Source organism: Carassius carassius, chromosome 34 (genome assembly GCF_963082965.1).
Source record: "Carassius carassius chromosome 34, fCarCar2.1, whole genome shotgun sequence".
NCBI lineage: Eukaryota > Metazoa > Chordata > Actinopteri > Cypriniformes > Cyprinidae > Carassius > Carassius carassius.
This window is the reverse complement of record NC_081788.1, coordinates 22,080,332-22,106,881: the sequence shown is the minus strand read 5'-3', so window position 1 is coordinate 22,106,881 and position 26,550 is coordinate 22,080,332. Positions and strand designations below refer to the sequence as shown.

The window sequence follows — 26,550 nt, the reverse complement described above, 5'->3', positions numbered from 1 at the left end:
AAAGAATCGGAATCGAGAATCGTTGGGAACCGGAATCGAAACAAGGAATCGGAATCAGACTCGGAATCATTCAAATTTAAACGATACCCAACCCTAATTGCGTCAGAAATGCAAAAGGTCGTGGGTTCAATACCCAGGGAACACACATACTGGTAAAAAAAATTTTATACCCTAAATGCACTGTAAGTCACTTTGGATAAAAGTGTCTGCTAAATGCATAAATGTAAATGTAATACAAATCTAAATAAATAATTGATTTAATAACAATAATACTTTTTTCCTCCTTTTTGTTTTTAATTATATTTTAAATTCTTAGAATCTTTTACATGTATAATAATTATTATTAGAATTAGAAGTACTATAATAATCATGATTGTTATTCGTTTTCATTATTGGCTGCCTTAGGAAAATGCTGATTTGAGGGGCGAAATGTGCTTAATTAAATTAATGCCACCATGAAAACAAAAAAATATTTTTTGGGTGCATTATATATATATATATATATATATATATATATATATATGGGTTCTGTGTAATTGATCCAGAGAGTGTTTGTACTGTATGAGGCGTTCATGCATGCATATGTACTGTATATGTGAACATCACCAGCACTGGGTTTGGAGCTGCATACTGCGGATTAGTCTCCTTTCATTCCTCCATTAAATCTCTAGCTCCGAGTCAATTCTTACCACACACACACACACACACACACACACACACACACACACACACACACTTGTCTCTCTTCATCCATGTTGCCAAGGGTAACAGTGGAGAAACACACATAGACATCATGCAGGGAGAAGGGAGAAGTGGGGAGGGGAAGCGAACCCACAATGCAGTGCTTACTATGATACAACCCAAAAAACATTAACACATTGAGGTGGCCTGATGCCAAATCTGCATACTGCCGGTCCAAAAAAGGATGAGGGGTATCAAATCAGTAGTTAAAATCATAACATCCCTATATTCCTTGATGTATCACAAATTATGAGTGTATTGTGAAATTTAAAAGCTAGTGGAGATGATAGATCTCACCATATGTCTGTGTCCGGTGTCCTTGAAATAATGAGCTGAAATCCAGAGGCAGTTACCAGACGGGGCACATTGAGGCCAGGGACCAACATCTTATGAGCACATCCATAGATAAGCAGACACTTTAATAACTTGGTCAATCTGAGACAGATGTTATGTCCTGATATCAAGAGATTTAACTGGAGTGTGGAACTATTGAAAAATATACTGATCTGAAGACACATTAATAATTCTTAACAAGAAAGATTTTAAATATTAACATTCTTTCCAATTAAATATACACAAATGTTTAAAACATTTAGGATGAGTATGTTTTTTTTTAAAGAAATTAATGCTTTTATTTGGCAATGGTGCCTTGAATTGATCTAAGTGACAGTGAAGACATTTATATTGTTTCAGAAGGTTTCTGTTTCAAATAAATACTTTTTTTGACTTCATTTTAATATAAGAATCCTGAAAAAAGTATGTTTTCAAAAAATATTAAGCAGCAAAACAGTTTTCAGCACTGATAATTATAAAAATGTTTTTCTAAACACCAAATCAGCATATTCACTAACTGAAATAAGCCTGGCTTATTTGGTAAACTTGTTTTATGGAACAGGCCTTAAGGAATTAGAAGTGATCATATTTTTCCATTGCATCGAATCGCATTGTGTTGAATTGAAATGGGATTGCACGGCATCATAGTAGGGGTGAATCGCATCGCATCGGTAGCTGCTTCATATGTATCCATAATGTATCGTATCGTTGGCTGTGCATCGAGATGCGTATCGCATCAGCCTCATTATGGAGATGCACATCCCTTATATATATAAATACCTCTGAGGGTGAAATAAAGATGACAGAAATCATACATTGCACGAGTACATTGACAGGCAGGCACACACTTGAAAAACTTGGTCACCTTGAGACAGATGCTGTTTCACGATATCAAGAGATTTAATTGGAGTACAGCTCTTGCAAAATCTGCTGATCTGAAGTCATATTAATAATTCTTAACAAGAAAAAGAATCGATTAAATATTAACATTACTTCCAGTATTTTCTCAGAGGAACCACTTAAGATATTGATATATCTAGTAAGACTGTCTTAATTGGGCCTTCACACCATGTTCATCTGTTTCTTGGAGTATTTTACAGTGTAAAAACCCTGTATTGTACATGCTTTTAGATTGATTATACATAATTTTAAAGTGGTCTGTTATAACCAGAAGGATGAGACTGTAGCGTCATCCATGACACATCTGTACATCAGATTTCTTTGGTTCTATTCACATTTCAACCAAACTGCAGGTTTCCTGCACAGTCACCAGTATTCCTGTCCATTTAGTCTGCCTTCCTGGATTTTGTGTTAATTCTCCCCTGATCTTCCGGCTAAGGTGTTCCTCCTGAAGTGCAGGCTTGGTTTTCAGCTTGGTTTTCAGCTCGTTGAGGTCATGCTTACAGAACATGCGATGAATTAATGAAGGATGTTCATAAGTGCTTACGTACTTTACGCAGAGGTTGAATGTAATGGATTGAGTGTTTCTTGCTGGATTTTTTAAATCAAGATTTTTGTGAACAATGGAGTCAGAACTGTGAACATCTTTAGTATTGACTAAACAAACTGATTATAATTTTGGAGTCTGTAAGATTTTTAAAATGTTTTTGAAAGAAGACTCTTGCTCACCAAGACTGCATTTATTTGATCACAAAAACAATAATATGAAAAAATAAGTTTAATTTAAAGAAATGTGCATTGTACACAAGTAGTACTCCAAATAAATTGTAATTATAACTTTTATATCAGTAAGTCTCAAACGATATGTCAGTAAATATATTAATAGATTTGAACTATACTTAGTATAAAATAAAATGAAATGACAAAACTACATGATCAAAAACACAGTAAAATCATTGATATTGTAAAATATTATTACAATTTAAAAGAACTGTTTTGCATATATTGAAAAAAATTATTTCTGTTATTGTAAAGCTGTCATTCCTCCAGTCTTTCTTTAATGTCACACAATTCTTCAGAAATCATTCTTATATGATCAAGAACATTTCTTAATATTAACAGTGTTGAAAACAATTGTAATGCCTAATATTTTTGTGAGAATCATGATATATTATTGTGAGAATGTTTGATAAATAGAATGTTGAAAAAACAGCATTTATTTGAAGTAGAAATCTTTTAAATGCTTAATAAAATTAATTTCTTGAGGAAAAAAGCTTGTTTTGTCACATTGCATTCAACATGTCTAAAGATACTATTTTATGATATTTAGAGTGGGTTTTATCCTTTTTGGAGCACTATCATTGTATGGAAAACATTAGCTTGGATAGTCTGTCTAGGTGTTTCTTTGGTGTTTCATGAAGGTCTAAGATACATTTTTTGTTATTAGATGGTCTGTTGTTTTTAAATGTTCTTTAAATTGTGTAAAGTAAAGGTGAAGACATCTTTTTGTGTTAATAACTGGCAAGCCGACAGTGTATTCACACAGAAAGGTGTGAACTAATGAAACACTAGCATCTTTATATCCCACATAGACTTGTTATTGGTTATTAGTGATGGGATGTTTGTTTTTTGAGAAAACAAATGACAGTCTGTTGCAGTCAGCAGGGTGCTGTAGTGTTTAAAGATCTAGGCTGCTAACGGAAAGAGTTTGAATCCCTCATTGAATTACTATTGTGCCCTTCAGCCAAACACTTACAGCAGCTCCAGGTTTCTACAGTGATGATTCTCCCTGTTAGAAGTGCACTTTAAATTTCTTGGGGTCACAGCATCTGTTAAATGACTAGAACTCAATAGGAGCTTGCGATAGTATCACTAGTGAGGTGAGTGAAGGTAAAAGGAACAGGCAGAGAAGTGCTGTTGACCTCAGGGGAAGCTGTGTCTGGCGTCCAATTAGTAAGATGATGATTATGTTTGGTATAACTGAGAATGAGTTTTTGCATATGATTAAAAATGCAAGTGAGCATAGAAATAAAAATTATCAAAAAATGAGAATTCTGTCATAATTTCCTCACACCCACGTCAGCCCAAACCTGTATGACTTTCATCTAGGGGGGAGCTAAAATAAATATTTTGAAGCACATTGGGAACCAAAGATTTGGGGGCATTGACTTGCATTTCTATGAAAAAATAAATAAATAAAAAACAACAATGCTGAGCCAGTTCTCAAAATATCTTCTTTCATGTTCCGCAGAAGAAAGACCACTAGTAACACCACTAGAACAATTATTGACAATTTCAATTCGGAGAAGAGATTGTCAAATTTGGGGCAAGTATTTGAGATGCAACGCTGGACATCACATGTAAACCCATGAGAGTTATACACAATATCCTTAAACACTTCCCCCACCTAGCAGAACCAGACTGAAATTCCTAAGGGGGGGCTTTGAACCTCTGGTCTCCACATAAATTTGTCAACAGATAATGACACAGAAACTGTCTTTTCTACATATATATGGACCAAAATGAACTCAAAAGGACTTATAAAGGAATATCAGTCCATCGCTTCACTCCATATTAATTTATGTGTAACCCACACATTTGACTATCATGTTATAATCACTTATTGTGAATGTATTTTAATAACTATTGGATAGCTTAAAGATACATATTCGTGTTTAGTGTGTACGTGTTCGAATCTGTTGAAACAGTCATGACCATCAGTTATTTGTCAAATGTATCATATTCTTGTTATAGGAATCATGTCCAAAATTAGACCCTGCAAGAGCGGGAAAATTCGGACCACGTGCTTGATAAGATAACATATGATTTATGATACCCCCGAGCCAAGACAATATCTGATTGGTCAAGACAACATTTGAGGTGTGGCCAACAGGCCAGTTTAAATAGTTAGGACACCATAAAATCTTGCTTTTAGTTTTAGCCTTGCTTCTGCTATTAGCCATGCCTGCTTTTAGCTTTTAGCTTGTAGCTTTGCTTCCTAGCTTTAGCTTTTAGCCATGCTTTAAGCGTTCTTTGAGCGCGGTTCCAGCGTGCTTGAGCCTGCACGCCTGCTGCTATTTAGCCACGATGAGAAGAAACACCACCTAGTCTCGTCAAACTTTACTTCTTTTCTTTTATGTTTGAGAGTTTCGTGTTCTGAGTTAAGTTTTGTAACGCCGTGTCTGACCTCGACTGCCTGTTCAACTTCAACCAGTCCACACAACTCTGCATCTTCAGCCAACGCCCAACCACGGGCTTCCCAAGACTTCACTTCAACGACTACTGAACTTCCAGCCAATCAGCGACATCGGGAAACCCCCTTTCAACGACAACAAAGGGGACTCCCTTTTCACAGGCAATGTACCTTCAGACATTTGTACTGGTGTATCTAATATAATTCTAACCTCATTGAGGAACTCAATGCGAGGGCTATTTAAATGATTGATGGTGGTTCATGTCTGTACAATTTAACGTATTGCTGTAAACTTGGGATTCCACATTTCCATTCTCTTAAACTCATCTTTCCCTAACTTTCGATCTTCATGCAACTTGTGTGAATGTATGAGTGCGTGTGCTTTGTGTTAGATTAGTTTATATGTCTTAGATTTATCTAATAAAGCCTTATTCATATTGAAAAGAGAAGTATCTTGTGTTTTGTGCTTATAAGTTAATGTCTTAAACTGCCGATCTTGTTACTGTGCTAATTGATAGTGTTTTCACTGTACTTTGGATATTAATATCCAGCGCAGATTTGATGTTAAACGGCTCGTTCAGTGAATCGCAGAGCGTCTCAGTGATCAGCCGTGAAACAGTGATTCTGTTCAAATTCCCTTTAAAATCTTAAATGATTCCCTTTGAGCTAAATAGACCTGTTTCCCTTACAATCATAAGAAACATTTATAGCCGGCTTCTGTCAGGATTCATTAATTTTCGTGTCTCCTTACCTTGTGAGGTTTTTCTTTTTGTGACATGTTTGGCAGCGTAAAATCTACATCATAAAATCATGTTTAGAACATCGATCAAATGATCAAATAATAAGCAAATACACACATTATTTTATTTGGACACACACCCATACTAACACACACATCCTTGTCATAAATTAGATTTACGCAGACAAAGAACAGGCAGCAGTGGCCAATCCATACTGTATACACACACACACACACACACACACACACACACACACACACACACACACACACACATGCACATGCAATCTGAATGGCTCTTTAGTGAAGTGGTGGCTTGCAGTCAGTAGTTAGTGAAGCTCTGCAGATCGACAGCTTGCTCTGTCTCTCCTCCCTCCCTCCCTCCCTTCCTCCCTCTTCTTTCCTCTCCTCTCCTCTCTTCTCTCACAAGCACACGCAGTCGTCCTGACAGGAGCACACACTCTTCCGCTCTCCTGCTCTTTCTCTGATTAATTCCAGTCATTTTTTCTTGCGTCGAGCAGCCCACACGGGGTTTGCAGAGACGCTCCGAGTTCGTTCGCTCACCCTTCCTCTCCCCCGTCCTGGGGAGTTAACCGCTGGATTAGTGGACATTTTTTTGTTTTTGCCCCCAGCAGCGGGAGAAGGACGGGCGAAGCGTGAGGATGGCCCAGCAAGCGGCCGTGGGCCACCAGGACACGCTGGCAGTGCCGCCCATGCCCAAGCATGTTGGGTTGAATGAGGACCTGGTGAAGATCCTGAGGGAGAACCTCCTGCAGCAGGAGCGACCCCGAGGGCACCGCCGCTCGCCCTCCTCTATTTCGCCCCGGCTGTCGCCACGGAACTCCCCCCGTCTCCTCCGACGGATGCTTCTCAACAACAACATCCACAAGCAAAGGCGCTTCACTGTGGCACATACTTGGTAGGACAGTGCCTGTCGTTTTTTTTTGGGTGTTCTTGTATTTTTATAAGAGTTGGAAAAAGGAGCATTTGTATGTATGTTTGATTCTCTTGTCAAGCAGTTTATATGCGTGAGAAGTTTTGTTGTTTGTTGTGTCTTTCGAAATCGTTTCCATACGCTTCCTACCTGACACCTGCTGGTTTCTGTGTCACTTTGAGTGCCGACTGCCATTTTCAGCCCCCTGGCACAGGGGCACAAAGCACACTTTGCTGTGCAGGCAAACAAATATTAATGTGTATGTTCGCCTTTGATATTACCGGTCTTTCCATAACACCTGGCAGATGCTCTCGCTCCACTGATGAATAAATCATAGCTGCATTAACACTCTTTCAGGCTTCCCCCTAAAGGCGAATGTTGAGGGATTCATAACTACATATCGCACTTCATCCTCCAATATCCTAATCTTCCAGTATCTTGCCAGCAGAAATGAGAGAGAACCAACTGTTTTTTTGTTGTTGTGGTTGTTGAATGTGACAGAATATTGGGCTCCAGGAAGGATTTTTGTATTGCCTTCAACATCTTAATTTCACACTTCTTTTCCTGCCGCTTCTTTGTCATTTGGATTACTGTCACAAACCACTTCAGAAATGCATTTAACAGAATTTCAGTGGTGTTCTTTGGCCTTTTTTCCATTTCCATTTTTTCCATTTCCATTGTCGCTTCTAAATCTGCGATGTAACAGAAGAAGCAACAGATCTTTTCTTTCATTTTCAAATAGATTATCAGAAACCAAAAAAATGTAGGACAGGATTTAGTTCTATGCATTTGTTGTTGATTGGTTTTTGAAATGTGGGTGTTGCTCTCAAATCTTCAAACACCCTTCAAGCTCACGTTCATCTGCATACACTTTTAAGCAGATTAAATGATTGGAGTAATCTGTCGTTTTCAGTCGAAGGTTCAGTTTTGACATTTTGATTAAACATTATGAGGTCAGAACCTTTTTAAAAATGAAACCCATGCACTGATGAAATGTTTACAGTAAGAGCTATAAGATGCATCCAGTAGATAGGTTACATTTCGATTTCATTCTGACTTTAATGCAAATGGTATTGCACATTGGTACATTCTTACAGATTTTGCAATAATTTGTATTGATCCCTACCCTCAAGATGATTTCTCTTCGGGGCAACACTCTGGCCTTATTTAAAAACCTCTGAATTGATGCACTCATCCAAGGTCTATCAGCTTGTTTGGTTAGAGACGGCTTTCTTGAGAATATCATCCTTCAGAACCACAGGGGTGTAATCAAGGTGTCAGCGTCTATGCTCATTAAACCTGCTTTAAATGTAGATGGCCTTGTGCATTTGCCCTATTTTTTCCAGCATATGTCATATATCTGCAGACATAATTTGTAGTGATAACATGCATACTAAGAATTCCAGGTCAAGGGTACATGGTGTTGTCGATAATGAGAAATATGCCCTTGTTATTTGCAATTAGGAATTGCTGTTGTGCAGAAAGTGCTTCTTGTTTGTCAGTTGACTAAGGCAGCTAGGCATTATTGACGCATCTGTTTTTGCTTTCAAGAGATCCCTTTGTAAAAGTTACCCATCTAAAAGAGGAAAAATCCCTGCTGTGTTTCAGATGCGATTAATTGGCCCACATTTCAGAGGTGTGAAAGCTGTTTTGTGTAAATGGTAAAAAAGGAGATCAATTTGCTCAAAAGCTGTTGGATTCAATGCCTTTTTTAAAGCCATTATTTCGCTCCTGCACAGGAAAATGGCTCCATCAATCAAGTAAAATGATGCCTGAGGTTTTGCCATGTGGGGGTTGATTTCCAGGATGGCCTCCGATGGAAATCTCTCTGATTGTGGTTATTTCAAATTTCCAGTACATTTTTATTTCCACATTATGTCTACAGTAAATAAATATCAGATTTAATATTAAACTAAGTTTTTTTTCAAATTAAAATAACATGTTTATTTTTTTGTAATATTCCAATTAATGGAGTGAATTTTTAAATAATTGTACTTAAAAAAATAAAATTCTGTAAAACTGACTTCTAAAGTTATATTTTATTACTCAAAATGAAAATTATTAGGAAATGTTCCTGGTTCTTTAATCAAAAGGTTGGACAGAATTAAGAAGTGTAAGAGAAGAGCTAGAACTGAATTGCCCTGTTCCACCCATCTTGATCAATCAATCCGTCCATCCATGTTTTTTCTAAAGTTTTAAACAGAGTCTTTGTCAAGCCAGCATTTACAGTTTGACTTGACCAACTTTAATGTTCTAGTTGAATTTCATAGAATTTCAGTTTAATTCTACTTACATTCAAATTACAGCTGCAGCTTTAATGTCTATTTATAGTGTTGGGGGTGGGATACTACAGAATCTAGAGAGCATTTGATTGGACAGAATGTTTGATGAGCAGCTGAAGTGAGTGATGTCATCAAAATCATTGATCCATATTGGTTGAAGTTAGAGAATGTTTTGAATGTTTTAAACTTCTAAATGCAAATTTTGTCATTGTTTTGGAACACACTAGCTCATAGATAACCTTATGGCTAACATATTCATGCTAAAAAAAAAACTAAAAACTTTAAGTTGGCATACAACTCTGGTTTCCACCCTCATGTATGCCAACTTAGCAATGGAAAACTCAACAAAGCTTTTTTCTCCACTATTTCTTTTTTTGCTATTTTGTAAATGTGTAAATCTGACGTACCCTGAAATACGTTTTCTAAATGACAACACATGCACAAGTAAACGAGAATGACGCACGTGTTTTGTTTGCAAGAGCAGATGGTCAAATGACAGAATTAAATAATGATTTATCGCTTATTAGGAATCGCTCGTAATCCTAAAAGACTTAGGTGCCAATTAATGTTTCTTATGAATCATGACTAGGAAGGCAGTGCATTTCAAATGTTGGTCTTTTTCTAGATTTTTTTTTTCAGGCCAGATAGTGCTTTTGAATCTAATTCAGAATCATTCGGACTGGATGTGACATTGTATGAGGCTGGATGCCCACTGTGATAAAAAGCAGCACTTCACAGTCATAGTACGTTTTTGAAAAGATGAGAGGATGCAACGTTTACAACAGTCCTTAAATCAAGTCCCCTTGTTAGATTTCCTCTCACTAACACCGTGACAAACTAGAGATATTTTTACAAATGTACGATACAGATCATCAGCACCACTGCATGCATGCTGTGCGATCGTTTTCTCACTCTTCGGCATAGTCATACACTCACTTGCACAGGAACTCACAAAAAACAAACACACAAGTACACACAGTCACGATTCCATCACCTCCCTTTCTTTCCTGCTCGCCAGCGCCATGAGTTACCTTAGTAATAAGTTAGAAAAAAAAATGTTTTGAGAGATTTGAACCTTGAACTGAAGAATGTGAAGAGTTATGTAAGAGGCACTGTAGGTTGGTTGGAAGAGATGGAAAGAATGCATGCAGAATGGAGAGGAGAACCAGAAATGGTTTAAGGACCACTATAGAAAGATTAATAGTATATATATTATTTTTAGTAATGCTGATTAGTCATTATAGCTTTTTCATGACCTTCGTGCATTGTTGTCCTATTTAATAGCTGATTTAAAAATATACAATCTTGACTACTATTTTCAAAGAGTAGATAACTATACTTGCATGCCTACATACACCACAAGTAAAAGTTTGGAATAATTAAGATTTTTTTAATGTTGTTGAAAGAAGTCTCTTATGCTCATCAGGGCTGCATTTATTTAAAATACAGTAAAAACAGTAATATTGTAAAATATTGTTACAGGCTTTTCTATATTTTAATGTATTTTAAAATTTGATTTATTCCTGTGATGGCAAAGCTGAATTTTAAGCAGCCATTACTCCAGTGTCTTCAGTGTCACAGAAGTTCAGAGTTCAAATCATCCAGTCAGCCCAGCAGCTCACCCATAAAAGCCCCACTGCTGAAGCTTCCGACACTGCAGTGCCTCACACATTGATTTTTTTCTTTCCTGCCGTATGTCCCTTTTCTCATCTGGAGGACTCTGAAGCTCTGCTGAAATCACTGTTAGCTTTCACAGCAGCAGAGCCGAGAATATTGATTCCATATGGATGAGGGGTGAGCACGCATCGTGCTGGAGGAAAAGTTTCAAAAGTGCTGGAGAGGCAGGGAAAAAAAAAGGTGTGGGTGGCAAGAGATGGACTTCAGCCGAGGTGCCCGAGTCAACCAGCAGCAAGCAGATAGCAGGCATACATGCAATAGTGAGGTATTACAAAAAAATCAAGGCAAACTTGAAACATTGTTGCAGTGCCTTCTGCCAAGCACCCTGCAGAATAGCAATGCGTGGATGGCTTGAGCTGTACCCACAGAAGGCAATAACTTGATCAAAGCGATTTGTTTGCTCTGGAGATCCAACAGGGTGACTATCAACCAGAGACAACAGAAGGACATGTCGACGAAAAGCCGCAGACTTGTGTATAGAAGTGAGATGCCATGAACTGATGCATAGCTACATAAACAGGAACTTCAGATTTTTCTTCCATGGCAGTTTGATTCAAGTAAGTGCACACAACTGCTTTATTGTTCTGCACACACACAAACACACTAATGTGCATGTGCATGTTAGAGATGGGTCAGGAGAAGGCAGGACTGGTCCTCCACCAACTGATTAGTTGATTTGTGAGGTCAACTAGACGTAATATTTTCAGCAGCAGTGCTTACAAGGGAATGAATTTAAAGAAGGAACTTTTCAAGGATTTATGTGGTTTAGTGCAGTTTGTACTGGCATACAAAGTGAATGGTTAGGAGTCTGGAGAAACATTAACATGATATAATTCAGTGTTAATAAAGTAAATTGACAGGTGTTTTAACATTTTAGATTTAATCCGACATTCATCAAAATACAATTTAACAATGTTATTTTTTCTTGATAATTACACACACACACACACACACACACACACACACATATAAGATACATATGATTTGAGACATCAAAAAGCATAAAAGCCCCTTGTTTGTTCTGTCTTTAAAGTTGTGTCTCTAAATTAATCCTTTTTGAAGCACAGCTGCAAAACACCAGCTGTGTAACAAATCAACAGGCTTCAGCAATTAATTTCAAGACAATTAGTGACAGATTTCAAATCGCTTGCTGTGAGCAATGAACCTGATATTATGAATAATCCGTAAGTCTCTTTTTTTTTTTTTTGTGAGGAATATGAATATTTGCTGAATACTTTTAATAATAAAATACTTTTAGTTTATGTGATACATAATATTTCTCTATTTGGATCCAATCAGTGTAATTTTTTTTAAGTTATTTTATTTTTCTTTGTATACTTTGTTTTTATTATGCCATTTATTATGCCATTATGTTTCACTCTGTTTTTAACTACAACCACTGCATTTTTAAGGCATTGTGCTTAAAAATTAAATAGTTGAACTATTAAAAATGTGTCTTTGAGAATGTCTTTTAAATTAAATTTAATTCCAGAATTCTCGCATTGAATTGGCAAACATGATGCACAATTGCAATTTGAAGTAGAATTAAAATTGTTTGAAATACAAACAACTGTTTTATATTTTAACTATTTCGATAGATAAGTAGATAGGTAGATATAGATAGATGAAAGAGATGAAAATATGGAGTCTTTCACATCCCCAGTGCATCTAATTTTAACAAGACGAGGTAATGTACTTGTATTGGTGAATGTCACATCTGATGGAAGTATAGCAATTGGCATGTGTTTCTTTAATTTAGTGTGCGCTAATCATTTTGCACATCTGCAGTGTGTAACATGTTTATTAGCAGTAATTATGCAAATTACTTTTCCATCATTTTCTCTATCTCCTCCACTTATGTGTAATTTGCCCAGTAATGAGCAGCAAGTCAGATTTGAGCAGAGGAAACACTAAAATTTAATCTCCTTTAAATTGATAATCAATTGAATTAAGACCAGTCATTTATTCCGAAATAGAGTTAAAGTCATTTTCAAACAAACAGAGCTACTGTAGATGAACTACATTCTGAGAGCCAGTCTGTTTCCATGGCCACACCATAACATTGAGGTCACAGTCCACTTCTTTGTGCTTTAAGTAGCCTTAAACTGTATGTGGATTTTCAGAGTGGTTTTTACAAGTTGAAGGTCTCCCGGAAGGAACTGTGAGGCTTCATGCATGAGTTTGGGTTTGGCACAAGATTGGAGTACCGAGAGCTGCCTGAAAAGAGAAAATAATGAATCAATGTGGGCAGGAAATCGGAAGGGCATTGGCAGCCCAGATGCTCTTTCAAAGCTTTTTAGAGAAGTGATTAAGCCGTGGTCTAATGAGCTGCAGTGTCCCTCCACTGTTTCTGTCCTTTGTTCTTTTCATTTCAGAAATGAAAAGCAAGGCTTTGATTGAAACCAACCTAATCTTTGTTCTTCTCACTGCTAAAGATTCTCCTTATTTATCCCTGTGCACCAACCAGAACTGAACACGGCTGCTAAAATTAAGGTACAAAAAAAAAAAAGGGAAATTATGCATAAATGATCCTGAGCTTTCCGGCCATCATTCTAGAGTCGTATCGTGGTATCCTGCGCCTAGAAATTTGGTTGTTAAACGGGTTTTTCTTTAGAGCTTTTCAGTCATGACGATTTGCAGGCCAACTCTGATAATTCACCATGTTTTTAAAAAAAATAGTGGCTTTTTGATTTATGATTATTTGAATAGACACTTATACAGCCATACCTCAAATGATAATTTTTTAAATATGTAATACTATACATTTTTGACCGATAGAATATTAAAAATTGCAAATATTGAATATTATATATTTACTAATATCTTTTTGCACTTTTAATAGAATTTTTAAAATATTTAATATACTTTTTTAACAATAAATATTTTTAAATGAAAGTAATATTTAGAATTTGTCTAATATACTGTATCATATTCAATATTTATGATACAGTATATTATACATATTTCATATGTAATATTTTTTTATATTATCACTCAGTGAAGCTATATATTAAAGGAATAGTTCACCCCAAAATGAAAAATTTTAATATACTGTAATATACCTTGTGATATAGATTTGGTTGTTTTTCATTGTAACCGATTTGGAGAAATATAGCATTATGTCACTTGATGCCCAGTAGATCTTCTGCAGTGAATGGGTGCCGTCAGAATTAGAGTCAAAACTGCTGATAAAAACGTCACAAAAATCCACAAGTAATTCAACATGACACCAGTTCATCATTTGACATCTTGTGAAGTAAAAAGCTACTCTCATTGTGATGAAGAAACAAACTCATCTACATCTTGGATGGCAAATTTTCTTTTTTGGGTTTAACTATCTGTTAATATATATATGTAAGGAATAATTGAAGATGGGCCATAAAATTATTAGAAAATAATGACAAGGGTCAACTCACTACAGTTACCACACCTCAGGACATTGTTCAGATGTTGCATTTCAAGACATTCTGTGTATGTTGCAGTGAGTGTGTGTCTGGACTGTATGTGTGTGTGTGTGTTTGTAAGGGGGTGAGCATGGGAGAAAGAGACTTACTTTCTGTACATAATTAAATATAATTTTGTGGCAAAAATATGGAAATAATTGGTAATTTTAATTGTATTGTTTACTGTATTTATTTGCTTTGTCAGTTTCACTGTGGGTTTTGGTTCGTTTGCGGACCTTTGAAATAACTGAAATAATTTGGTGAAGTGATAATGGACATGTAATGGAGTCAAGACCTGCCTAGAACTACTTCACCCGTGCATGTCCCTAAAAATAATTGCACACCTTAGAATGTTTGTCAGCCAATCAGAGTCAAGTATTCAACAGCTCCGTAGTGTATAACCAACATATTGATTAACCTTGCCTTCACATTTTACATTGCCAGTGTGTTCAAATGACTCCCAGAGATTTGCTTTTTAGAGTTTTGTTAGAGACTGTGTGCACACTACTTCTATTTCATTATACTTCTTGTATTTCTTAAATACTTGGGCTAATAGAAAAGTGTGTGATTTATATAAACTTTTTTTTTTTTTACTTTTCAATTAAATGTATTGGTGTAATTTACTTTACAGACTGTATTATACTCATACATCAAAACCACTATTCTAAATAACTCTGTAGGGCTTTGAAAATGCTAATTCGCTTCCAGGTTTTAAACTGAACAGCTGTAGTCTAAGCAACAAACACACACACAAAGCTTTTTTCAAAGTAAAATCTTCACATCACCATTGTGTGCTTTGTCAGGTTCAGCATTTGAATGCTTCAGCTAATGTTTAAGGTGAAACCTGTGTATTCTATCACATGTCAAAGCAACAGATTGAGAAGGTTATCCTTTTCATCCACTTTTATTTTCTTAGTAGCTGGTTGGTGCTCCATGATGACATCCCTATGCATGTGGGATGTGCAATCTCTGAGAAATCCTTTGGCTGCGGGATTGATTAATCGTCCAATCTTCACGCTTCTTGCTGCACTTGAAACCTGTTAGTCATCCCTCGCAGAGACATTACATTTTAGTCTTTCCTTGCACTGTATAAATATACAAATATACCCTTATCTTTGCTCTCAGCTCACTTTCTACATCTCATTACTGACCACTTTTGACTCATTTAAGATGTAATGCTAAGAAGTACACCTACTCAGCCATATTCTTGAGAGGACTTGAAGTCTTTCACTGAATTTATTAATTTCATGACCTTTGGAAGATTGTTCTGTAGACACAGACACAGACAGCTTAATAATCCTATATGACCACCAGTGCATTATTGTTTAGGAAACAGCCTCATCATGGCATTTACTTAGTTCATGGAATTGCTGATAAAATTTTTGTTGATACAATTTTTTACGGCAAATCATGATGGTAGTTTAATATTAACGAACATGATTTTAATTAATACATATTGTGGATAAAAATATGATGTAAAAAAAAATTAGGCAGTATATCAGCAGGTTTTCATAATAACACTGAAAAAAAATTTGTGTAGGATTTACAGATTTCAATTTATGAGTAACATTGAAGATATGAGTAACATTATTTGAAAAGACACATACATAGTCATTCCTCAGATATTTTTTTATTATAAGTTTTTGACATTTTATACTATACATTTTATATTAAACATTATGTATTTTAATATAAAATATTTTTTTTTATATTGAGTCAGTTTATATTTTTCATTTTAATATATATATAAAAATAAATGTTTAGAAAATTGTGAACAAGTTATTACTTTGAAACTATTTTAATTCAGAAATTGCTTTCACAGAAGTACAAAGAAATGGCAAGTAACATTGAGTTAAACTACATGAATTATTACAAATTTTCTAGTAAACAATATATATATATATATCTGTGGCCTTCTCCCTGCTGCCCATCAGAAGAAACAGTGATGGGGCAGCTGTGCTTCAAGAATCCCATAAAATTAGATTCGAGGCTCAATGAAGTTTATTGTCAGGAGCACCTGGTAATGATTGAAGAGGAAATCCTAGCTGTGCTGCAGATGAGACCTGTGCCCGCTGTCTCAGTACGTGCTGTGTCATATATTATGCAGCACTCTCTCCGCTCTCTGAGTGCTCGCAATGTGGCGGATGACATTTTGAATGCAATATATCTTCCACTTCAACCATTCGATTTCTTCTGAAAACATTCAAAGGCTCATTCCTGGAAATGTTTAGAGATTGACCCTTTTATACGTTTATTTGCAACCATAGAGAATATCCAATATAACAAATTATATATGTCCATATACTACGTCAGTTGGAAGAACTAGTCTAATCTAAGGTATTGCAGCTAAAATTGGAAAAATATATTAATGACCCAGACATTTTCAGAAGAAAAAGTTACAGAAACAAGCTACCTCCATTAAGCCTGTAAAACTAATGCATTTTACATGTATTCATATTTTAAAGCATTGTTTATTTTTTAATACAATGCTTTACAATAATAAATATAATAAAGTTTTTTTTTTAATAATTGAATATTTTGCATCATAAAATTATTTTTTTATATATTTTGCATCATTAAGCAGGAATCAAGGAGATTTAATGAATATAGACAGTGCCTATAGTTCAGTAAAACTGAGTGGTATTTCTGTAGTGTTTTGTTTTATTAGCGAGTATCTGCTGAGACAAATGTCGTTAGTATCAAAAAAAGACAAGTGGGGGAAGCAGCTGGCTGAGAACATGAAAAGAGATGCTGGAGATTGAGACAAGTTCAACTTTCTTCTGGGCTTGCTTCTCTCATAAAGCATGACCTTTGAAGTTTGTAGAGACAGTTTGACTGCACTGAATGTTGAAATTGTGTTAACAGTCAGAATTAAATGTGTTTAGAAAAAAGTAGACCAAAACACTTGAATTCCTATCTTGTCCTCTTAGTGTCTTGCACGTAGTAAAAAGAAAAAAGAAAAAAAGAGATGTCTTTATTTATATAGCTTTGTCTTGTGTGTGTGTGTGTGTGTGTGTGTGTGACTGATTGTGACTGAAGAGTTTTTCACCATATTGGATAATGAATGCAGAAAAGCATGGATCACTCACATGGAAAGAATTGATGCGAACCTCCTCAACTCAAAGAGCATGGAGGAATTTAGCAGGCTGGTTAATTTCCTGATTAAAATATGAAGGATGCATGATGCTTATGGAGCTTATTGACTCTCTCTCTCCATACTGATGGGGATGTTAATTGCTGTGTTTACATAATAATGCATGCAGACATCTACCAAACCTCTCAGCTGGTCATGCAAAGGTTCGACACTTGTGTTTTAAATGTTTCCAGACTGCTGCCACATAATGTCATTTCTTTTCCCAGTTTCCTATTGCCACTCAAACAATAGTGTCAGGCTGAAATCAGCTGAAATTGTCTCTAAAGAGCTCATGCCCTCTGCCCAGTGAAAGTCTTTTTGGTTCTTGTTTCAGAATACATGAAATGTCAAGTGCTATATTACCTCCTCCTCTCCACACACAGAATTAGCGCCTTGCATTAGTGCTGTGGGTTATTTATTTCTGCTCCTACTGGACTGACACTCTAATCCAGGAAGAATAGAGACAACATTAACGTCAACCTGTCTGTTCCCTTATGGGTTTTGGGTGGAGGGAGGGGTGACAGAATAACCTTTGCACTGACAAATCACACTTCTTTACGACTGCCTGACTGCTCACCGCATTAGATCTCTGTTAAAACTAAGCAATGGCTCCATTGCCTTGAGGAACGTGTGGACTACACTTATGTTTTTTTATTTAGTGATTAGTTCTAGGGAAATGGATAAGGAGAACTCTACATGGGATTCAGATTGCAACTATGATTTATATTACATTTCAACGCAATGCCAGACATTCTGAACAATATAAATATGCACCAGTGTGTGATAAGTCAACATTTGCTCAGAAACAGAAATTGTTGCCCCTCTCCTAGCACCAGTATATCATTACCAGAGAGGTATGAGACCCCTCTTTTCTCAGAAAGTCTATTTATAGAAATTAATTTATATCTGTTTGCTGTGAGCTTGTCATCATGCTAGAGAATGGATATCACCTGGTTTCTTTTCTTTTTTTCCCCTCTCCACAGATGGTTACAGATAACAGACCTGCATCACCCGGCCACCAGCATAGTGTTGCTATGTGCTTTGTTGAAGTGTTGCTCTGACTTAAGCAACCTTCACATATTGAATTAACTCTGGTTTCCATGGTGAGCAGCATCAGTCCTTATAATCCCAGATTGCTTGATTTAATTGCAGATTGAATCAAAGCAAAGTAATGATGCAGAGAAATAACGGATAAAATGCACCATCTGGCTATTTTTAGCTGCAGTGAAATTTCTATCATGGCTATCCACAGAAGTAGCAAGATCTCATTTAAGCATGCTGGATTAGTATAGTCATCTTTTCCTGTATGCACAAGTGATCTGATTGAGTTTTGTTCAGTAGATCAAATAATTGAAATTTTAGAGCGAAATAAATTTAACTTCAGTATGGAATGGTTTGATTTATGTCTTTGTTTGCACTGAACTCTAAACTGATCTTGCTGAGCGCAGAAATTAATAAAAGACACAAGACAGAAAAACCGGAACCGAGGGAGGAAATGAGCAAAAAAGGGATAGGGTGAGGCAAACAATAAAAGATGTTCCTTTTTGTTTGTGCTAGAGGCCATTTTGAAATGTACTTAAGTTATTTACATGACTTAATTGTTTTTAGATTTAAGATTAATAATTTACTAGTAAATAGTGTTTTTGTTTCTAATGCCATCAGAAACTTATGAAACCTAATTTAGATTTAGTTTAAAAGATGAGTAGTGTAACAGGGACAGACTGTAGCCCCAAAAGTCCTGATAGTGCTTATAGAGGGTATTTATCATTCGTAAGAAGGTTTATGCTGAAAGCAAGTTAGATATATAGAGAGAGAAATATAAAGAAAGAGGAAACATGATTATTTGTTTGAAAATCCACAGTGAGTGCCCTACCATAGATTTAGATTTGTCATTTTAGCTCTGATTGTGAATCATAAAACCTTGCAGGAGGAGATTGCTTTCCTTTTTTTTTTTTTTTTTACACATTTTTAGTCAGCATATGTTGGGTGGTTGGTTTTTGCAGTTTTGTAGAAAATGTACAGATAATATTAAATAAACATTGTAACATTAGTCATACAGTTTTATTCATCCCACAAAAACCCACCAGCAATTTTTCAGTGTGAATTTTGTTTATTTATTTATCTCAATTGTATATAGATGCTTTTAATGAAGGATTATGGTTATTCTAGCACACTAGAAGGCAGGAAACCATAAGGAAAACTTAGGCCAAAAAAACAACAACAGAAAACTCGATTAGGATGAATGCTGTTGAGGAGTAACAAATTACTGAGCAGTCTTGTGGCATTCTCAGCAGTCAGCTGTGTGCCATACTCCATGCCACATTCACAGTTCAGTAGCACAGAACTGTCCTCACAGATGTTGCATGAGAAGTTGCCAAAACTTCTGTGATGAAAGACATTTACAAGAGATGCAAGGAGATCTCACGAGGCCAGGGATGTTGTTAGCGTAGATCGAGAGAGAGAGAACGGATTTGTCCAATTAACAAAAATACCAAAGCTTGACATTTCTTGGTTCGTCCAGCATTTGTTTCTTCCTGGAAATGTCTCTCATAAGAATTGTTCCCCAACAGTATTGTCCTTTCAAGCCAGGGGCCATCAGTCTGAAAAAGGGCTGTCTGTTAAGGTAAAGAGACAGAATCCACCATGAATTATTACAGCCAGGAAAAAAACTTGTTTTTATACCCCACTGTAGAGATGAATGTATTATGTATGAATCTTCAGGCCTGTAAGGTTACAATATTTATGACACCATGTGTTCTCTTAATTGCTTATTACACTGATATCATGCAAAGCCTCATATCTGTAATACATGGTTTATTTTGTTTTTAGTGATGTTTTATCTTATGAGCTTATGAGAAAATACTTTTATCTGAAAATAAAAATAAGCTGAAGGTGTAACATTGTTTAAGTGCACAATATGCTTTGGTTTACCAGTCAATTCACTAAAGGAATTATTTAAATCAGCTAATGGTGCAAATATGCTCAAAAGGTGCTGAATGCATTTTCACAGTGCATTTTAACTGGGTTGGAGTCCTAAATGCTAGAAAATTTATACAAACATCTAGGAATAAGCCAATATAAAAATTCTAGACATTACCGATAAGCTCATATGTTATGGTTGATAATCGACAAATGGCCACTATTAAAAATCTTTACAGTTCTGCTTAAAAGAAATAAAAATTATACTGTATTTACAATTTCAGCAGGTATGGTCTGGACTACCATAGACCCAGAGCAGGATCGGGTGCTGAAACAGGAAGTGCACTTCCTGTTGGTGAAGGAGGCCATAAAATGCATTCCTCCTCCAGAGTGGTACTTCAGGTTCTACAGCTGGTACTTCATAGTTCCAAAGAAGAATGGTGACCTGCATCCCATCATAGTTCTGCAGAATCGTTCTCTGAGCAAATTCAGGTTCAAGATGCTAACAATTACAAAAATCAGGTCCGAAGTCTGGTTTGTCACAACAGATCTAAAGGATGCTTACTTTCACATTTCCATCCTTCCTTCTTTAAAGCAAGTTCTTAAGGTTCACCTTTGGGGGCAAGCCATTCCAATATCGGGTTCTTCCATTTGGCCCAGCTCTCTCCTCTCGCACATTCACCAAATGCATGGGTGCAGCTCTGGCTCCGCATTGACGACTGGCTCATATTGGCCCACTCTTATGATATTGTGGTTCGGCAATGAAATGTTGTCCTTGGCCATATAAAACATCTGGGGTTGAGACTTAACACAAAAAAGTGTGTTGATGCCTTCACAGAGAACTACATTCCTAGGGGTATGATGTGGGCACAGTTGTCTTCTGCATGCATCAAGATCATCCTGGCTGCAGTATCCAGGATAAAGTTAGGCAATGCCATCACCGTAAAGCATTTTCAGATGGTGCTTGGCCTCAAGGCAGCTGTGTCCAACATGATGCCTTTTGGCCTTCTGCACGTGAGACCCTTACAGTGGTGGTTGAAAACCAAGGGGTTTCCCAAGAGGAAAACTGTTCTGTTTGATCAGAGATGTGTGCAGATGCCTTCATGCTCTTCTTCATATGGAAGAAGCTTGGTTTCTTTCCCAGAGCCCAGTGTTGGGGACGTCTTGTCGATGTAAAAAGTTAAGACAAGGCTCGTCTCTTACGGGATGGGGCACGGTCATGGAAGCCCGCTTCACGAGAGGTTGTTGGGGGGCCATCATCTTTCATGGCACATTGCCTGGAGATTTTGATGGTGTACAAAGCTCTGAGGAGCTTTCTCCCATACATTAGGGACCATCACGTCCTTATTCGATTGGATATGTCGGTGATCTTCTATATAAATCACCAGGGGGTCAGAGATTGCGCCCTCTTTGCAGACTGCCGCATCAGATCCTCCTGTGGTCCCAGGGGAAACTGTGGTCTCTGAGAGCAATGTATGTCTCCTGGGACCAAAACTTGGGAGAAGACATCCTGTTAAGGCAGGGGCTGAGGCCCGGGGAATGGAGACTCCACCCCGAGGTGGATGCCATGGTATAGACATGGCAGATTCTACGCCTGTACGCCTTTACCCCAATCACTCTGCTCCAGTTTGATTCTTCATCAGAACTGATCTGGATTCATTTAGCATTACATCACTTGCTCACTTATTTTTTTTTAGCAAACTTTTGTTTTGGGTGAACTATTCCTTGAAGTGAATTAAGGCATATCAATATAATTATGTGTGTTAATCGATTTGAATAAGTAGTTGATAATGGATGAAAATGTTCAATAAATAGTACTCTTAAACTTAAAAATTTAATTGTTGCCATAATCTAGTGCTATTAGCACAACCGTTAGCAATTTCACCTCAGGAACATTGTTTACATTGGGTGCATTCTGCAACTGCAATAGTAAACAGAAATTGGCAGATGTTTAACAAGTCAAAAGAGTCATGCTAGATGCAGGCTTTTATACAAGTAGATCTTAAACTTTGCAAAGTGCAAAGCAGCTGTTTTGTTTCGAGGTGTTTTGTTGCTGGTACAGTAGTTTTACAGCATTTTAATGTTTAGTTGCATGATGTTATGCCTTAGTTAATCATGCTGCGGTAAAAATATCTCTGTAAAGGCTGTGATTCAGTGTAGATCTGCTTGCAGAGAACTGAGGTGCGAGGGTTCAGTGCACGTAAGATCATGAGAATGATAGTCAACAGCCGCTGAATGTTCACCTTTGACAACGCTGCCTTCTCAGTGAAGAGCGAGCCTCTCATCTGCCTCTTCAGCACTCACTTCTTTGCAACGAGTGCACAGTTAGAGCCAGTTGCATTATTTAATCAGGAGTGTGCTGTGGGTAATGCACCCTGTGATCACCATAGTCTGTCATAGCATTGGAAGTAGACTGTTTTAATGGCCTTGCAGCTATATTGGGTATGCGGTGACCCTTTAATACCTCAGTTTTCTCCTCACACTCTACTGCATTGTTCTATCTTGTCCCGATTTTTCCTCCTTTTTCAGTAATGCTTGCACTGGCTCTGCGCAATACAGTATTTGAAAACTGTAAAAGGAATATTCCATTTTTAGCTCAAACTATTTGTGTGGCATAATGTTGATTACCACAAAAATAGATTTTTTACTTTTCTTTAAAAAAAGTAATAAAAAATGTGTTAATTTTTGGAGATTTTCATGATGAACAAAATGTTTAAGAATGGGAAACTTTGGTTATTCACAGCATATTTTCTGCAATAATCCAAAAGACAATCAAAAATATATATTTGGTTTTTGTCAAAGGAACCAGGGTGATGCTATAACTTTTGGGTTGGCCTAAAAAAATACGTCATCTCTACAGCACTCTGTTCCATTTGGTGGCACTAGGAATTACACATTTCACCTTTAAATTCAGTCCTAGTCTAATCCGTAGAGCTAGTCACTAATTAGGGCTGTCTGACACAGGTGCTGATAGTAACTGTGTGAGAGAGAGAAAGAAAGCCACTTATCACCTTTGCATCCCGTAAGCAGTGTGCTAATTGTACTCGTTGTGCTGTATAGTGTCACTGTACACTTGGTGAAATCCCCTGTCTGATGCTATTTCTGATCATTTGGAGCAGAAATGAGCCCCACGCACCTCCTTGGTTTAATAGCTGTGCTTACTAGTGCATTAAATTGCTGACTGCAGAAGTGTTAAGAGATGGAATGAAATGTTAGCAAATTGCTTACACTGCAAACAAGCAATCCAGTATACAGTATGTGAAGATAAATATTTTAAACTGTAGAATACAACACTTGTCACATGAACTTATGATGTTATGTCTTAAATTTTGGGGGTTGAATTATCGTATAGTTTTGTCATTGATTTAGATTTTTTTTGTGTGTGTAATTTTGTGATATAATAACTTTTGTCCAATAATGCTGGTTCATCACAGATGTCAAGCTTAGTGCATTGTGTTGTGCGATGCAGTGAAATAGTAGTGCACACTTTTGGCAAATGTGTCAGATCAACAGAAAAACTGAATAAAGTGAAAGTGAAAGTGAAAGTGACGTGACATTCAGCCAAGTACAGTGACCCATACTCAGAATTTGTGCTCTGCATTTAACCCATCCGAAATGCACACACACAGAGCAGTGAACACACACACACACACTGTGAGCACACACCCGGAGCAGTGGGCAGCCATTTATGCTGCGGCGCCCGGGGAGCAGTTGGGGGTTCGATGTCTTGCTCAAGGGCACCTAAGTCGTGGTATTGAAGGTGGAGAGGGAACTGTACATGCACTCCCCCCACCCACAATTCCTGCCGGCCCGGGACTCGAACTCACAACCTTTCGATTGGGACTCCGACTCTCTAACCATTAGGCCACAACTTCCCCATAAATACTGCACAGTCTAGATACTGCATCTATAGTATGAGTAGTGTATACGAAGTATATTACAGCATTTTCCCCCATGATTTTTCATGATGTTTCAGGATATATATAAAAAAATCGTATTTTAAATATTTTTTTTAAATGATTAAATGTAATATATAATTGAAATATATTTTACAACCCGAATTCCGGAAAAGTTGGGACGTTTTTTAAATTTTAATAAAATGAAAACTAAAACTAGACTTTCAAATCACATGAGCCAATATGTTATTCACAATAGAACATAGATAACATAGCAAATGTTTAAACTGAGAAAGTTTAAAATTTTATGCACAAAATGAGCTCATTTCAATTTTGATTTCTGCTACAGGTCTCAAAATAGTTGGGACGGGGCATGTTTACCATGGTGTAGCATCTCCTTTTCTTTTCAAAACAGTTTGAAGACGTCTGGGCATTGAGGCTATGAGTTGCTGGAGTTTTGCTGTTGGAATTTGGTCCCATTCTTGCCTTATATAGATTTCCAACTGCTGAAGAGTTCGTGGTCGTCTTTGACATATTTTTCGTTTAATGATGCGCCAAATGTTCTCTATAGGTGAAAGATATGGACTGCAGGCAGGCCAGGTTAGCACCCGGACTCTTCTACGACGAAGCCATGCTGTTGTTATAGCTGCAGTATGTGGTTTTGCATTGTCCTGCTGAAATAAACAAGGCCTTCCCTGAAATAGACGTTGTTTGGAGGGAAGCATATGTTGCTCTAAAACCTTTATATACCTTTCAGCATTCACAGAGCCTTCCAAAACATGCAAGCTGCCCATACCGTATGCACTTATGCACCCCCATACCATCAGAGATGCTGGCTTTTGAACTGAACGCTGATAACATGCTGGAAGGTCTCCCTCCTCTTTAGCCCGGAGGACACGGCGTCTGTGATTTCCAACAAGAATGTCAAATTTGGACTCGTCTGACCATAAAACACTATTCCACTTTGAAATAGTCCATTTTAAATGAGCCTTGGCCCACAGGACACGACGGCGCTTCTGGACCATGTTCACATATGGCTTCCTTTTTGCATGATAGAGCTTTAGTTGGCATCTGCTGATGGCACGGCGGATTGTGTTTACCGACAGTGGTTTCTGAAAGTATTCCTGGGCCCATTTAGTAATGTCATTGACACAATCATGCCGATGAGTGATGCAGTGTCGTCTGAGAGCCCGAAGACCACGGGCATCCAATAAAGGTCTCCGGCCTTGTCCCTTACGCACAGAGATTTCTCCAGTTTCTCTGAATCTTTTGATGATGTTATGCACTGTAGATGATGAGATTTGCAAAGCCTTTGCAATTTGACGTTGAGGAACATTGTTTTTAAAGTTTTCCACAATTGTTTTACGCAGTCTTTCACAGATTGGAGAGCCTCTGCCCATCTTTACTTCTGAGAGACACTGCTTCTCTAAGACAAAGCTTTTATAGCTAATCATGTTACAGACCTGATATCAATTAACTTAATTAATCACTAGATGTTCTCCCAGCTGAACCTTTTCAAAACTGCTTGCTTTTTTAGCCATTTGTTGCCCCCGTGCCAACTTTTTTGAGACCTGTAGCAGGCATTAAATTTTAAATGAGCTAATTAAGTGGATAAAAGTGTAAAATTTCTCAGTTTAAACATTTGCTACGTTATCTATGTTCTATTGTGAATAAAATATTGGCTCATGTGATTTGAAATTCCTTTAGTTTTCATTTTATTAAAATGTAAAAAACGTCCCAACTTTTCTGGAATTCGGGTTGTATATCAATTAATTTTTTTTTAAGCTTTATGCTTATGTTAATAAGTATTAGGGACATATTTTTTTTAATAAGGCAGGGATTATGCAGGGTAAGTTTTTTTTTTTTTAACTGCATGGAAGGGATCTATAATAAATCTCTTTCCAAATCGCACCCAGCCGAAGTTACAAAACAGCTTATTCACAATGGCCAGGAGGATCTATGAGGCAAGCACTGAATTATTCATCACTCTCCTCGACTACCAGGGTCTTCCTCACAGCTAACGCTCCAGCATGAGCTTGCATTATATGATATGCTTTTTAATGTGTCCTGTTGATTCAGATTTTACATTCACCAAGCCCTTCATCACGACTCAATTCCCCTGTGTGTTTAGATGATGTCCTTTCAGCTACCACATCACATTTTGACGAGTAGAAACAACAGCATGTTACGACCCTTATTAATGTAAAAAGAAATCAATAATTAATGCAAAACATACTTAAAATGATAGCTTTTCTTCTAAAGCAGCTTCGTTCTGTAGGTTAATGAGCGGACCGACAGCGAGAGCCGCATCAGCACGAATAACAATGAGCAAGTGGGTTCTGGCCCCTTCTCTCAGACTC

At 37.0% G+C, this 26,550-nt stretch overlaps 1 protein-coding gene across 2 annotated transcripts in view; it reads left to right on the top strand.

Moving 5' to 3' along the window:
- Positions 1-26,550, top strand: part of pde4d (phosphodiesterase 4D, cAMP-specific) — a 124,978-nt gene that overhangs the window by 19,486 nt on the left and 78,942 nt on the right. The window contains exon 1 of one of the 2 annotated variants that reach the window (XM_059523046.1): positions 6,367-6,825. The exons of the other annotated variant lie outside the window; for it this stretch is intronic. Within the exon in view, the coding sequence (XP_059379029.1) occupies positions 6,569-6,825 (257 nt within the window). The 5' untranslated portion in view covers positions 6,367-6,568. Of the gene's footprint in view, positions 1-6,366; positions 6,826-26,550 lie in introns of those variants that run through there. 2 annotated transcript variants of the gene reach the window in all.